We start from the raw sequence: 16,194 nt of genomic DNA on the forward strand, positions 1-16,194 counted from the left end.
TTGTAGTGACCATGTGTGTGTAAACATTTCGCAAATTCTAAAGTAATATTGTTGCTGAGAGCTCCTTAAGGTCAGGGACATGGCTTAGTCATCTGTGTACATGACATTTGCTAACAGCTCGACATATATTTGTTGACTTAAAATGTGAATGTACATTTACATGAATATTTTTTAATTATTGTTTTTGATAGACCATTTAACTTAATGATTGTTTATTTAAGTAAACTTAAATATCTTTTATATGCTATGTGTGTTTGGAATTTAATAATGAATAAGACAAAGTCTTTGCCTTTGGAATTAATAGAGCCCTGTTTGTTCACTTCAGTTATATACAGTTTACAATGTACCTATTGATTTTCTTTTAACTCTTTTAGTATGTACAACAACCCTCTATTAAGTATGGAAATTAACTTTCTAGGTCATTTAATTATTACCAAAGTCTAATGAATAATTATCCTCATCTTTAAGATAAAATAAAACTCACAGAGGTGAATAACTTGCCTAAGATTATAAACTGATAGAACCAAGATCTTTTGACTGCCAATTTAGTGTTCTTTGTATTATACAGTAGCTCTTTCTGAGGCTTACTGTTGGAAAGAGTGGGGCTGTTACCGATATGTTTGTTACATTTTTAAACTTGTGGCCTTTGGACAGGTACCACTGTTTAAATGTAAGAAGCGAAGTTCTATATGTGGAATCTTAAAAAAAAAACCCACCCCCACCCCCCAAACTCATAGATACGGAGAACAGATAGGTTTTTGTTAGAGGTGGGGGGTAGGAATGGACAAAATGGGTGTAGGGGATAAAAAGGTACAAACTCACCGTAATAAAATACTTAAGTACCGGGGATGTAACTTATAGCACCGTGACTCTAGTTAACAAATGTATACTTGAAAGTTGCAAAAGTGAGTACATCTGAAAAGTTCTTATCATAAGAGAAAAATATTTGAAGCTATGTGTGGTGACGGTTGTTAACTAGACTTGTTGTAATGATCATTTTGTAGTACGTGCATATATCGCATCATTATGTTATACACTGGAAACTAATATAATGTTATATGTCAATTGTATCTCAATTTAAAAAAAAGAATTGAAGTTCTTGTCTTTGAAAAATTAAACCTTTGCAATTCTTATATATTTGGATACTTAATAAGCTAGGTCATCTAATGATAGACATTCTTAACTAAGGAGATAAGAGACAATTTCATGGAAAAAAAAGTTAATGATAAAAATGAAAATAGATCACAGTTGCTTATTTTGTTAACTGTCTTAATACAGACATATCTTTTTGCTTTCTTTCACAAAATTTCTTAAAGACAGACGTTTCAAAATCAAAGAGGTAAAGAGAGAAAGAAAGGGAACAGAAGGGAGAGAAAGCAGGAGTATCCAGACATGTCCTTTATTGTGTGTCAAATTATATTTGTTTCTCAGTATTTTTAAAATTTCTATTTGAACTCTGAATTTTTACTTTCATTTTTCTTTCCATCCTCCCAGCCAATTTAAAGTCTCATGGTTTTCAAAAAGGAGCATTAGTTTTCTAGTTGAAAGCTTGAAGTCATGACTTGATTCTATTGTTTATATTTCTCCACAATTCTCAATGCCTTCTCCACTTCTGCTGGATTGGTATGAATCAGTTCTGTTGCTGCTGCTGCCCCTTAAGGAGCCCGTACCATTCATTTTGCCTTCCATCCTAGAAACCGCTTGGGAGAAAGCCCCTATCTTCCACCTGTCCTGCCTTCTGTGGACCAAAAGAAATAATTACTTTATGAATCCTTTTTTAAAAAAATTTATTTATTTGTCTATCTATCTATCTATTTATTTATTTTTGGCTGCGTTGGGTCTTCGTTGCTGCGCGTGGGCTTTCTCTAGTTGTGGCAAGCAGGGGCTACTCTCTAGTTGCAGCGAGCCGGGGCTACGGACTTAGTTGCTCCGCGGCATGTGGGATCTTCCCGGACCAGGGCTCAAACCCGTGTCCCCTGCATTGGTAGGCGGATTCTTAACCACTGCACCACCAGGAAAGCCCCTGAATTCTTCTTAATTTGTTTACTTATTAAACAAAAAGTTATTGAGTTCTCAGGATGTGCCAGACACTTTGTCAGTACCTGATATAAAAGGATGAACAAAATGGACATAATCTGTGTTCTTAAGTAGCTTATATTCTTGTGGTCATAAGTGCTATGGAGAGAAAGTAAGTTAAGAGGAAAGGAAGTGGTAGAGAGTTGAGGAAGGCCTTTCTGCAGAGGTGATGAATAATTGGCCAGTGAAAATTTGTGGGAAAAACAATCAAGTAAAAGGAACAACCACCATTGCGCACATCCTAAATCAGTAGCATATGTAGTGAAACTACACACCCACACACACACACACACAATAATGATAGTGTAAACAAGAGTGGGAGGAAATAAGATCATATCATGCATGGTCTTATAAACCATGGTTAAGATTTTGGGAAAGTCAGTATTAGAAAGTTTGCTTATTTAAAAGCATGTTTGGTTTTTTTATATTACATTTAGCAAATATATTTCTTCTGCAGCTGTCATGAAAATTTTTAACAAAAAGCACCATTGTCTGGTTTTTCCACTTGTACTGAGGATAAGGTGGCTGTGTATAAAATTAATAACATTATGTAGGATTTCTTATGTGTTTGCAAATATACAAGTATGTGGTCTGACTGAAATAACATTAAAAAAAGGTTTTGAAATTTGTTTGACAGAGAGAAGCCCATCTGGAAGTGCCTTTGGGAGTCAAGAAAATCTGAGGTGGAGGAAGGATATGACTCACTGGCGTCAAAACACTGAGAAGCTTGACAAGTAATATAACCTTCTTTTTTATCTTACTGATGAGTTTGTTGAGTTTCAAATACAGAGGAAAATGATTACTTTTAGTGTTATTTTTTATATATTAGGCATTCAAATCTTAGAAGACAAAATAGTTATATTTTATTTTTAAATTTTAGATTAAAAATGATTTGAGGGAAGAATTTTTCATATGGTGTAGTAAAACAAAAGGTTACATATTGTAACAAAAGGTTACAAATGTTACTCTGTTTTCCCCCAACAATCCCCTTTGGAAAATGCGTTTGGCAACTATTTTTTAAATATATTTTGGGTGTCACACTGAACTAAATATTTCAAGGATTACAAAAAATTAGAACACTAGTCTTTGCCCTCTTAAAGCTTGAAATATAAAGAAAGACAAAACACTACAAGTCTTCTGTTTCTAGCATGGAGGCAAACTAGGTACACTAACTGACCACCCCACTGCCAAAAACAATCCTAAAGGACTGCATCTTCAGCCTAAGGGGAGCTGGAAGTAAACCCTTCTCACTGCCCAGGTAACCACAGGTAAAGTTGCTCGGCTTGACACTTGGCATTTCAGGTGTTATGGGGCTAACATTTTTTCCTGATAATTTGTAATTACAAGTTAGCCCTCAAGTTACTTGATTGGCCCCCACAGCTTTGAGCATATGGTGACCAACTCATTTGGGTCTGCCTAGTACTCCTCATTTTAGTAGTGAATGTCCCATGTCCCAGGGAACCTCCCAGTCCTGTCCTAAAGTGAACCTGGATGGTTGGCCCCCCTATCTGAGAACCGTCTTCAGCCCAAGCTTTAGAGGATTCTCACAGATGAACTTCAAGAAATATTAGCTCTCAGACAGTAAAATCATGAAACACAGGAAGCAAGTCCCTGTGAGAGTCAGCAGAGAGAGAAGCAGCAGGGTCAGTACCATACAGATGAGTTTGGAATTGTCAGAAACTGTCTTAGTCTCTACAGGCTGCTATGACAAGATACCACATGCTGTGTCACTTTTAAACAACAGAAATTTATTCCTCACAGTTCTGGAGGCTGGGAAGTTCGAGATCATGGCACCAGCAGATTTGGTGTCTGGTGAAGGCCCTCTTCTGTGTTACAGACTTCTTGCTCTGTCCCCTTATGGTTTAAGGTCAAGCAAACTCCCTGGGGCATCTTTTATAGAGGCACTAATCCCATTCTCGAGGGCTCTGCCCTGATTATCCAATCACCTTCCAAAAACTGCACCTCCTAACACCATTACCTTGGGCATTAGGTTTTCAACGTATGAATTTGGCAGGGAATGCAGATACTGAATCTCACTGTGTTAAAAATTCTTAAAGTTTGAGTTTCTGCATTTCTGTCCTCTTTGTCCATGTTCGTTTCTTTTATTATTTTTCCACATGTTGTGTTTTTTAGAAATCAAAAAGCAACAAGATACTATGCTATTAGTATGTTGCTTTATTTCTGCATTTGTATAATGTGTTCTCTTTGCTTATCTTACTATGTTTTGAGGGAGCCCTTTTTTTTTTTGGTATTTTCCTGATTCTTTTTGTTTAACCATCTTGTTTTGTCATGTTTCTTCACAAAATCTTGCTGGAATTTTAAGTTTGAACATTATATATTTTGTTGTCCAATTTAATTCTAACTATGTTGTATTTTCTCCTTAAATTTAATTTGTAAAATGTAATTTCATAAACTGTTCTCTTTAGTGACAGTAATAAAGATTCAGACTTTAACATCTAAGAACTTTGAAAAGTTAGCATTTAATATATCCTTTTATTTTTGCTTTGATTTATGTGTTTTTTGTCTACTTGGATGTAATATATAGTTTCTGCATATGTATTGCAACTAAAACAAATGTCGACTTTACTCATAAATCATATATAGTTATTAAGTTTTTTATTTTCATTAAATAATACTTTTGTAAATATTAGTATTCAAGTAAACCACTTCATTACATCAAGTTGTTTTATTTCTAATGAGTGATTCCATCCAGTCTCACTGAAGAGTCAAATCATTTTCTGTATTAAAATTTTTGTATCAAAAATTTGGGGAAATTAGACAAAACTTAATTTTTAAAAAAGATCTTTTATCTTAAATAAATATGTTGAAAATCCTTGAAATAGTAATATGAATACTAAACATTTTGAATGCTGCTTTACATGAAAGCAGCCCTAAATACAAGCCCACATAGCACCACCTAGTGTCTACGTACCATTCAGAATAAAACAGTTTTTCCTGTGTTTGCTGCATCTCTGAAAACTAAATATTTATGCCTTTAGTGGCACTGTAGCACTGTAATGGGGTGAGAAAGTCTGTATTGGCATGGTTGAAAAAATGTAGGTTAAAACAAAACATTTTAAAATATGCAAAATACTGTCTTTTTCCTTATTCTCTTGTAACTTTGCATTCAGGCAAATATTGAAAAATGGTTCCCCTGAAAAAGCAAAATGGTTCCAAGGTTTTTTATTTCTGTGCATCTTTAAGTCTTTTTTGAATTGCAGATCTATTGGCTTTTCTAAAAGATAAATATAATTTCTTATAATATTTTGTATTAGGTCAAGAGCAGAGATTGAACATGAAGCACTGATTGATGGAAATCTGGCTACTGAAGCAAATCTAATCATTTTGGATACATTAGAGATTGTTGTCCAGGTAAGAACACAAATTAGAGGAATTTAAAGTAGTATAGATTTGATAAGTTAGGGTTGGGGGGAAAAAGTATTTATTGAACCATATGGTTACATTTAAATATCAGTAGATCCTAGAAATTATGTCCTTGCTCCTCTTCTTTTCTCATTTAAAACCTATTCATTCTTCTCCACCTCTTTTTTTTTATCCAAATCCGTCTCAGCTTCTTTTCCTTGAGGTCTTCCTAGATCTTACATTGTCTTTTTCCTATTAAAATTTTTATTTGTTACTTATACATATTCTATCTCTCTAACCAAATTGCAGTTAACATCTCTATTTTATTTATCTATTTTTAAATTGCAGACAGTTTCTGTAACAGAATCCAAAGAGAGCATCCTTGGCGGGGTGCTGAAAGTGCTACTACATAGCATGGCCTGTAATCAAAGTGCAGTTTATCTACAACACTGTTTTGCTACCCAGAGAGCCCTGGTTTCAAAGGTGGGTTATTTTTGTACCTGCTGTCTTGTCAGACTTTGCTTTCTTTATTAACATTGTCTAAGATCATTTGACACATACATTGATCATATTTTAAATATACTTATAGTTAAAATTTTAGTAATAACCTAAGACTCACGATTCTTCTTTGCCTTTTCTCTACTGCTTACCTTTTGGAATTTCTAAGAGTAGTTCTGATGTGGAGAAGGGCCTGAAATTACTAGCTTATTTTATTTTATTTATTTTTTAAAATAAATTTATTTATTTTATTTATTTATTTTTGGCTGCATTGGGTCTTCATTGCTGCATGCGGGTTTTCTCTAGTTATGGCGAGGCGGGGACTACTCTTCGTTGCGGTGCGCGGGCTTCTCATTGCGGTGGCTTCTTTTGTTGCGGAGCACGGGCTCTAGGCACACGGGCTTCAGTAGTTGTGGCGCGCAGCCTCACTAGTTGTGGCGTGCGGACTCAGTAGTTGTGGCACATGGGCTTAGTTGCTCCGCAGCATGTGAGATCTTCCTGGACCAGGGCTCGAACCCGTATCCCCTGCATTGGCAGGCAGATTCTCAACCACTGCACCACCAGAGAAGCCCAATAGCTTATTGTAAATATGGGGCTTTTTGTGTTTTCTCTTCATCTTATTTTGGCTGTTCCTTATTGACTTGATTTATCAAGAATTCAATGTATAGGTTGTTCAGTCTGTTGAAATTAGCTTATCCTATGGTAAATGGAAAGGAAGGTGCTTTTGCTGTTAGTTCAACTACTTCAAATATTTATTTCCTATGTTTGTTTTCCTCTGGAAATGTGTATTCTTAATTCTTGAAGGTAGCTATTTCATCTTAGTCATCTTATAAGATGGAATGCAGAGCTGTTGATGAAATTTAGCCAGTGAAAATAACTTATATACTATTTTGTGATAATAAAAACATTTCACAGAATTATTATGTGTTAGTTACTATAGTAGTAAGTGTTTTATGCACATTATCTAATCTAAGGTAGTCATACAGTCCCACATAAATAACATTATTAGGCCCATTTTAAGGATGAGAAAACATGTCCAAGGCCATATTACTAGTGTAATCCATACTCGAACCCAGTCTGTCTGGCTCTGTGGGCCATGTTATTAACCATTAGTAAATATTGTCCCTTAACATTCTTTTAATTCCTGGGCTACACCAACAAATCTCCACATCAGGCTATATTGACATATCTCTGGAACTTTTACTGCATAAATTCAGTGTTGGTGTTGTTTCTTTACAGTTCCCTGAACTCTTGTTTGAAGAGGAGACAGAGCAGTGTGCTGATTTATGCCTCCGGCTTCTCCGGCACTGTAGCAGTAGCATTGGTACAATACGGTCACATGCTAGTGCCTCCCTTTACCTACTTATGAGACAGAACTTTGAGATTGGGAATGTAAGTGTTTCATCTCAGGATTGTATCTTCGATTCATTAGGAAATATAACTGCTGTAGATAACTATTAAATGGGTTCGGGGGGGAGCATGAAATTTTTCTGGTATGTTTTGAGTCTAATATTTGTCTTTCTATTTCTCATTCTGTGGACATCTTATAAAAGTCCAAATCTTCAGTTTTACTTCCTATACTAAAAACAGTGTGTAGTAGTACAGATTTAAAATATAAATGTTGAGCTATTGTAAATTTTAATTATTATCATTAAGTGAAATGAAAATCATAAGGAAAATTAAAAGTTAAATATCTTGGCTTGATATTTTATGATTATCTGCCAGTCTTCGAAGAATTCCGTGTTTTCATTTATGTTTTTACATTTGATAATAGATTTGTGTTGTATTTTTCCTAACTTTATGAGTCAAATGTTTAGTTCATTTATTCTTACTCATGTAAGTATTTAAGGTCTAGAATATTCCATTGTGCACTGTTTTTGGTATCTCATTGGTTCTGATATGTAGTATTCTCAGTATTCTTGGTTTGTAGATATTTGTAATTTCAGTTTATATTTTCTTTTTAACCCAAAGTTTTAAAGTTTTGATGATAATTTTTAGTTGTTTCTTTTTTTCTGGCCATGCTGCAGCTTGCAGGATCTTAGTTCCCCAACGAGGGATTGAACCCGGGCCCTCAGCAGTGAAAGTGTGGAGTCCTAACCACTGGACCGCCAGGGAATTCCTGATAATTTTTAGTTTTATTGCAAAGTGATCATACAATTAACATACTATGTCTCCTTTTTGGTACTATGGATGTGTGTGTTTGTGTGTCCAATCATATAATGTTTTTATGAATGTTATGCAAGCATTTAAAAAGAAGGGGTATTTATTATTATACTCTTTATTTTCAGAGTATTGAGTTAAACAGATATACCTTTTAATTACATTATTCTGTTTTTCTTTATTTTTGGTCCATTTGGTGGACTGAAGGAGATGATTTAAAGCCTACACACTGTCTATTTCTCCTTTAGGTCTTATTTGGTAAATTGATATTCATAACTATTTGGTATATTTATAACTACTATTCATAGCTATTATATCTTACTATGAATTATTCCCTTTAGAATTGAAAAAGACCCTGAATTGGTTTCTTTTAAAATTTTTATATTTTTGGCCTGAATTCTGCCTTGTATGGTATTAAGATACCTCTGCTTTCTTTCTAATTTGAACGTGTCTTCGGTTACCTTTGCCTATCCTTTCGTTTTCACTTTTTTGAATCACTTTATTTTAAACGTGCCTCTCATATACAACATAGAGTTGGGTTTTGCCTTGTAATCAAGTCTCTAAGTTGAATTAAACCGTTTCATACTTGTTATTCTATCATATATGTCCTAGAGTTGTGTTGTATTATTTTGTTATGCTTCCCCACCTCTCTCCTTAAAAAAATTTGTTGGTTGTTTTCATCTTGCACTTATGGTCAGTTCACCTTATTTTTTTGGTGTAGTCTTTATTATATTTAAGAAAGTTTGTATTGTTCTAATGATTACCTTTATAATTATATAATACCTTCAGCCCTCTATTTCTTTAATCATGCATTCTCAGTGGAGGCAGTATTACCACCAAGCTAGTGAATATTGGTTCTTGGGGGGTGAAAGAAAATCTTAGCTATCACAGTGGCTTTCCTTGAGTTCTTTTATTTCTGGCATTTTTTTTTTTCCCTTTCTAAAGTGAATGGCTTCATAAATTTTTTATAATTTAAGGCAAAATATTTTGTTAGAATTTTCATCTGTTTCATGACCATATTTTCCTATTAAGTGTTTCTTACCTGGTGTTTCACTGATCTTCTTTACCTTTTTGTTACTCTACATAGAATGAGATAGTTTATATTGGCCCAGGTATTTATAGGACATTCCTTCAGTAATGTGTCTGTCATGGGATTTTGCTGTTGTGTACACATCTTACGTAACTTCCTAAAGTTTCTGGTCAATCTATTTCTAGCCAGTCCTTCCAGATTTTTAGGTCATTTTGTTTCCAAGACAGATAGTTTTTAATCACTTCAAAGTGAGTTTCTTATTTAAAAGAAGTATTTTTCTCATTATTTCTTAAATTGCACCCTAGGATTCCTCACTATTTACTATCCCCTCCTTGCCTTCCATTGAAACTGCTTCCTATTTAGCTTGTCTTGGCAACCCTTATGCATTTTTCTAATATATGGATTGTGTATCAGTCTCCTCATTTTGCTGAAATAGAGTTTATGGATTTTTTTCTGTTCATCTTTTATTTTTATATGAAATCCAGGAGAAGTAGGAACTTGCTGTCTCACACTATCCTATTTTTACTGGAAGCCAAGTCCTCTTTCCTAATTCAGAACAGAAGAATCTAGTTACTTTATGGTTCTTGTTTAGTTTTTTAAATAAAGTCCCTAAAATTTGACTACACTTGGAGTTTTCTTGATTCAGTCTTCTGTTATTTTAGGAAAGCTTTATATAATAGGATGAAAATAGGTGATTTATCATCTTAGTGTGAGGTAGTGCCTCTAAAAAGGAATAGGTAGTTTATAACTGGCAGTGATTTTATATAGTTGATAGAATCAAGAAATACTAGTAGAAAAGGAAGAATGTAAGCTCTTATAGGCATCACTCCAAAGATTCTACCTTTAAGTTTCTTTATACAGGATGTGAGTTAAGTTACTTTTTCATAGCAGTGGACCTAATGAAAGGGGCTAGAATGCAAAGACCGTGTCTAACACTGAAGAATTTTGTGATGTTGGTCAAGTTCTTTAACCCATCTGTAAAAATGGTATTATTATTAATAACATATACCTCATAATAGATCAATGTAAAGTCTAGGCACAACTTCTAATTCAAGTCTAACACACAATTTTTATTTTTTACCCTGTTTTGTAGGCTATTATTACAGCAAGATTCTAAGCTTTATGTCCTTTTAAAAATAAGATTTCAATATAAACATTTCATTAGTTTTTCAAAAATATTTTGCATAGAATGGTATTTTTTTTACTAACCTTTTCCTTTTAGGAAGTAAAAAAAAAAATACTTTTTCACTTTAAGCTTTCCTGTATTAAATGTTTACCTGGCAATTTCTCTGTTACAGAACTTTGCCAGGGTTAAAATGCAGGTAACCATGTCACTGTCTTCCTTGGTGGGCACATCTCAGAATTTTAATGAAGAATTCTTAAGACGTTCTCTAAAGACTATACTGACATATGCTGAAGAAGACTTGGAATTGAGGGAGACAACGTTTCCTGATCAGGTCAGAAATGCTACTTTTTAGAGCATTAATTGAAACAGGAGTTGTAAATAGGCATTTTCCAAATTGTTAGATCAAACTTTGGTTTTAACTGGAGGAACCTATATTTTTCTTTCGTCCATGTGTGTCATAGATAGGGCTGAATCTCTTTGTTTTAATAAGCCACCCTCCCTTCTCAGAATGGTTAATACTTTTGGTGTTTAATTCTGTGAATTTGTACCAAAATAATATTAGACTTAGGCAGTATGGACAAACAAAAAGCTTTTTGATGAAACTATTCCCACTGATTAATGTAATTTGCCTCAAAAACTAAAGTTTCTGCAAACTACCTTTTGGGAAAATCTGAAACATAGGAGAAAATTTCCTTTTGTGTTCTTTTCCTGTATTCCCTATATCCCTATATGTATTTTATTTCTACTTACAGTTCTGCTTGTTTCTGGGTGAGAGAACTGAAAAAACAAGTCTGCTGAGCAATTTGTATAAAGTTTACTACCCTTCACGCATCTTACCACAGCATACCCAGACTCTTTAGAACTATATCAAAATCATATTATTTGTTTTGAAATCTTTAGATGCTTATCTGAAATATCTTCCAAATGAATTTAATGATTGTGAATGAATAAACAGTTGAAGGATGCTTTTCATACAATTCTCTGCTACAGGTCCAAGATTTGGTTTTCAATCTCCATATGATCCTTTCTGATACTGTTAAAATGAAGGAACACCAGGAGGATCCTGAAATGTTGATTGATCTAATGTACAGGTAACATTTGTTTGATTCACTTATACTTTGTATAATGGGGCTTAAATTAGTACGATACACAGAAAACATGAGATTAAAAAAATACAAAAATTATTTGTCGTTTTCTAACGGTAATTGAAAAGTCAAAATGTGCTTTATCAGATCCCCTCACTTCTTCTTTTAAGAACTATGAATAATTGTTTGGTATATTTATTGATTATCAAAAACAAGAGGATTATTTAAAATAATGACACATTTAACACCTTGGCATCCTGGGCCCTAGATTTCCTAGGAAGGCCCAAGATCCATATTTTAAATGTAAAAATCAGTTCTTTAGGAAGAAAATACAGTGTATTAACATTTTACTACAATATTAATTTTGCTGATTTTAAATATGGTTTTGCCTATAGGATAATATTTATAGGGTATTTTGAGAATTTTGTAATTCCTGTTGTATCTTAAAAGATGTAAGTAAAACTTGACTTCTTCTTTGCCATATGACCTTCTCTTTTTACAGTTTTGGAGTTCCTTAAAGGCACAAATAAAACAAAAACAAATATTTTCTTTAAAATAAAGATGATACAGTGAAACAATCTTTTATAAATTTTTTTCCTTGAATACAAAACTTGTTTATATTCCCATAATAAACATGTAAATTCCCCCAGTTTTTCCCTTACTGACTGTTTCCTTAGTGGCCAGATTTTCATATAAAATGTCCTTTTTTTAGCCCCCCACTGCAAAAAACTGATATTACCCATTCCATTGGCCCACAGTTATTTCTCTAAGCATAGTCAAAGACATTTTCATACCACCCAAAAAACTTGTCTTAATAGGTTGTGTTCAATAACAGAAACCTAAACACTGAACAAGCAGTTTGAACTCCCTTCCAGCTTGGGAAGCAAATGCTAATTGAGAAGAATTTCTGTTCTAACTAGAATTGCCAAGGGGTACCAGACCTCTCCAGACCTGCGGCTGACCTGGTTGCAGAACATGGCTGGCAAACACTCGGAACGCAGCAATCATGCTGAAGCCGCCCAGTGCCTCGTTCACTCAGCAGCACTTGTTGCTGAATATCTGAGCATGCTGGAGGACCGGAAGTATCTTCCTGTGGGATGTGTAACATTTCAGGTAGGAATCTGCCAGGTTTACATTAAATCAAGGTATGTCCTTTTTTGGATTTAAGTTTTCTCACTGGTGTTTAGATTCATTCAGCTTGTAAGGAAAGCATAACGACTGAAGGTGATACTTCAGTAGATGAATTAACATTTCACTATCACTTTCATTAATACATTTTTAAAGTGTATTTCTCGTTAATTCTCTTCCACATTTTCTTACCTCTGCATTATCAGTGCTGTGTATACTTAGTCTCTTTGCCTATACTGCTGTGGACCTTGTAGCATCTATGAAATACATTCAAAATATTGAGAATCAGAATTCAGTGGAAACTCTTAATTGGCTTTTAATTAAAATACCAGGTAAACGAACATTCTCCATTCCCTGTATAAATATGCTAATGTATGACTCAGAGATGATAGTTTATGCTCTAGTACGGTTACATCCCCCTTACCCACTAGTTGAATTCTTTGCTTACCAAGAGTTAGTTATGCTTTGCTTTTCTTAAAACCTGTTAAGGCCAGGTTTGGGAAGTTACAAAATTTAATTAAATATTATGTTCTCTGATAAATCTAAATGCAAAAAGAAAGTGAGTTATTGTTTCTCTGAAAACTAAGTTGAAGGTTTTGCAAAGAGATCAGACAAAGAAAGAATGGGGGAAAAGCTCCAAGAAGTCTAGGATAATTTGATAATCTTTTAAGTTCAAGTTTTTACTCTAAAGAAACCAAAACTGGAAATCTTAAATAAAGGTTGCATTGTGGGTATTTAGTCAAGAGAGATTACATGGAACTCTGATCTCGAGACCCATACACAAAGAAAAGGCCTTAGATCTACTTCAGGAAATTGACAAATGAGTGTATATCTACTGTGAATATTTAGGTTCAAATCAAATATTTAAGGTATGTAGGTATCATTTCCTTTTTAGAAATAATGGCTGATCCCAATCTCATTGGGTAAGAGGGCTTTTAATATACCTGAGTTTTCTCATTAACTTGATGTATGTTAGGCAAGCCAAGGGACCATTTTTGTACCTTATTTTCCCCGAAACAGAGTTTTAGCAAGATCAATTAAATTAAAAATAAAGATTGTTTAAGTCTCCATAGGTGTTCTATGTGATATTATGATTTTCCTTAGCCCATGATTTTTCTTAATTTTCTTTCTTGCAACTTTTTATTAATGGAAAAGTTATCTAGCAGTGGTGTTACACTTTATTGTCATCTTCACAATATAAAAAGTTTTTGGAGATTTGTCTTTTGTCTTTGCATGGACTACCCTTTTTTTTTAAACTTAAACTGGTAGCTATATTTCATCGTCAGTTACTTCTTCATATACATCTTTCATGTTAAGAAATTAATTCCATTTCACAAGCCTTAAACATTTTTTTCCTCCTAGAATATTTCATCTAATGTTTTAGAAGAATCTGCAGTCTCAGATGATGTGGTATCTCCAGATGAAGAAGGTATCTGCTCTGGAAAGTACTTTACTGAGTCAGGACTCGTGGGATTACTGGAACAAGCAGCTGCTTCTTTCTCTATGGTAGATGACTCTTATTCATTTCTTCCCACAATTACATACTTCTTAATTATTAGTGACATGTATATTTATGCTTTCTGCCTACGACCCTGCTTTTCCTTTATGATAGTTTTCTCTAAGTACCTTAAGAACCATCTAGTAACATATTTTCTTTCTAGATTCATCATTGCTTATTCCTTTTTATTTTAATAGTCTGTCACTTCCTCCAGTGTTTTTCATCTGCTTGTTTGTGAACCAACACTTAGTCTATAAGAGATTTTTTTTTTTTTTTTTGCTTTACAAAACTTTACCGCCAAACATTTTCTAAAACTTCAAAATTTAAAAAAGCCCAGCAAAACAGAAAGCCTGTGGTGCTCAGGAAAATTATGGCCACTCATCCCGTTGGTTGCATAGTGAGTTCTATTAGGTAGATATTGAAGTGTTATCAGGAGCTTTATGAACTACATCCTAGATCCCTTGTCTGATCTACCCTACCATGCTATAACTCTAATCCTTTCCCTCCCCATCTGTATGTGAAGAATTAAAGCAGTCATGTGGATCTGAGATGGGATGTTTGTTGGAGAAGGAAAAAATAGCCAGCCAAATCCCTGCTTACTTTCTTGAACCATGGTGATAGGGTCACCTACTTTCTGTGAGTTTTCTGCTGAGTGTTTAGTATCCCAGCACCAAGGTTTGGGAGACAGTGAGGTTCATGTTAAGGTAAAAGGGAAGCTTGATGTAATATACAGTGCTTCCCACCTTCCCCATTGTACTATTATTAGGAATTGGTTATTGCTTCTCCTGGCCTTAACCCTCCCCAGAAATATATTGGTTATGGGTATAGACTTAGAAGGCATCAGAATTCAGAATTCAGAAATCAGAAGGCAGTCAGAATTCAGATCCTGGCTCTGCTACCTTAGTAGTTAAATCACTTCAGGCACAAGTTACTCAACCTACCAGTGCCTCACTTTTCTTAACCATTAAATGCATCTAATAATAGTACCTACTTCAAGGAATGTTGTCAGGGTTGAATGAGTTAACCTATGTAAAGTGCTTATCACAGTGCCTGGCTCCAGGTAAGTTTTAATGTGTTTGCTATTATCATCCTCTCATCATTATTGGCACTTAGAAGCAATTCATTTAATAATGATTCTGAGACTCAAAGAACGTTAGGCGTTGGTCCACTTTAAAATTTCTTGTTTTTGAAGACCTTGATTGTCCCGATTCCTACCCCGGATCTCTGTCCCTTGAGTTTCAATTTAAGTGATCTGAACTAGCAGGGAAGAAAAGTTTTTTGGTATTAATGGAATATTTTAATAAATATACATTCTCTGTGTATATGCGTTTAATTTTAATAATTCACAGCAGTGAATTTTGATTGGGGTACAGTGGCCTATATTACAGAAGCCTATATTTTGCAAGAACATATAATTGTGAATTTCATTCTTTTTCAATTAATCTATTTAATATTAAGTAAAATAATTATTGGGCATTTTAGTTACATAAATATATTTTACTATCACAGCTACATGATTGCTTAAATATACTCCTGAGAACTGACTAGAAAATATGAGAACCATATGTTATCCTTGGGAAAATAATGTTTGCTGATGTGTAAGGCAGTGGGAACTCAGTGGCTCTTGGAAAATATCTCTCCTTTCCTTCACTACAGCCATCAATCCATTACTAAAGACAAGAGAGTGGGTAGCAGTGTAAACACATTTTGTCCCTTACTCTGATTATAACCAGAGCAACCCTTGGCCACCTACTGACCAACTAGCCCCTACTTGAATAAAATCTGGTAGTTCAGAACCTTCTTATGTTTTGTTAAAAATCAGTGATTTTTCCATAGGAGAGTTTCAATAAGATTTGCTGTGCCAATTTAATATTTTGGAAAAGTTAATAATTTTAGTGTCCTAGGAGGCCACAGGTTATCTGATATTTGCGTATCTGTGACCAATGTAATAATTGGGTTTCTTTTATTCCTCTGCTCAGAATTAGTTTCTGCAAAAGTTTATGTGCATATATGAGGACACACACATACACACATTTATTTTAGTTAAGTAATTACTGGGTAGATAAAAGCAAAATGTCCAATTCAAATTATATAGAAATATAAATATGCATATATTATGTGTGTGTATTTTAAATGCACAGACACAAACACACATGCATACATATCCATTCATCCATCTAGAAGAGATAATATTATATTGTGCAAAATTATTTTATTAGGCCTTAATCAA

General features: G+C 34.0%; 1 protein-coding gene across 7 annotated transcripts in view; it reads left to right on the forward strand.

Moving 5' to 3' along the window:
* The window catches only part of DOCK7 (dedicator of cytokinesis 7), a 184,726-nt gene that overhangs the window by 145,382 nt on the left and 23,150 nt on the right, over nucleotides 1-16,194 (forward strand). For all 7 annotated transcript variants that reach the window (XM_082356245.1, XM_082356247.1, XM_082356246.1 and 4 more), the window contains 8 exons: nucleotides 2,714-2,810; nucleotides 5,352-5,448; nucleotides 5,788-5,922; nucleotides 7,177-7,329; nucleotides 10,426-10,584; nucleotides 11,244-11,344; nucleotides 12,259-12,451; nucleotides 13,829-13,972. In XM_082356245.1, the coding sequence (XP_082212371.1) occupies nucleotides 2,714-2,810; nucleotides 5,352-5,448; nucleotides 5,788-5,922; nucleotides 7,177-7,329; nucleotides 10,426-10,584; nucleotides 11,244-11,344; nucleotides 12,259-12,451; nucleotides 13,829-13,972 (1,079 nt within the window). The remainder of the gene's footprint in view (nucleotides 1-2,713; nucleotides 2,811-5,351; nucleotides 5,449-5,787; nucleotides 5,923-7,176; nucleotides 7,330-10,425; nucleotides 10,585-11,243; nucleotides 11,345-12,258; nucleotides 12,452-13,828; nucleotides 13,973-16,194) is intronic.

Source organism: Balaenoptera borealis (assembly GCF_965194805.1).
Source record: "Balaenoptera borealis genome assembly, chromosome: 1".
Lineage (NCBI taxonomy): Eukaryota > Metazoa > Chordata > Mammalia > Artiodactyla > Balaenopteridae > Balaenoptera > Balaenoptera borealis.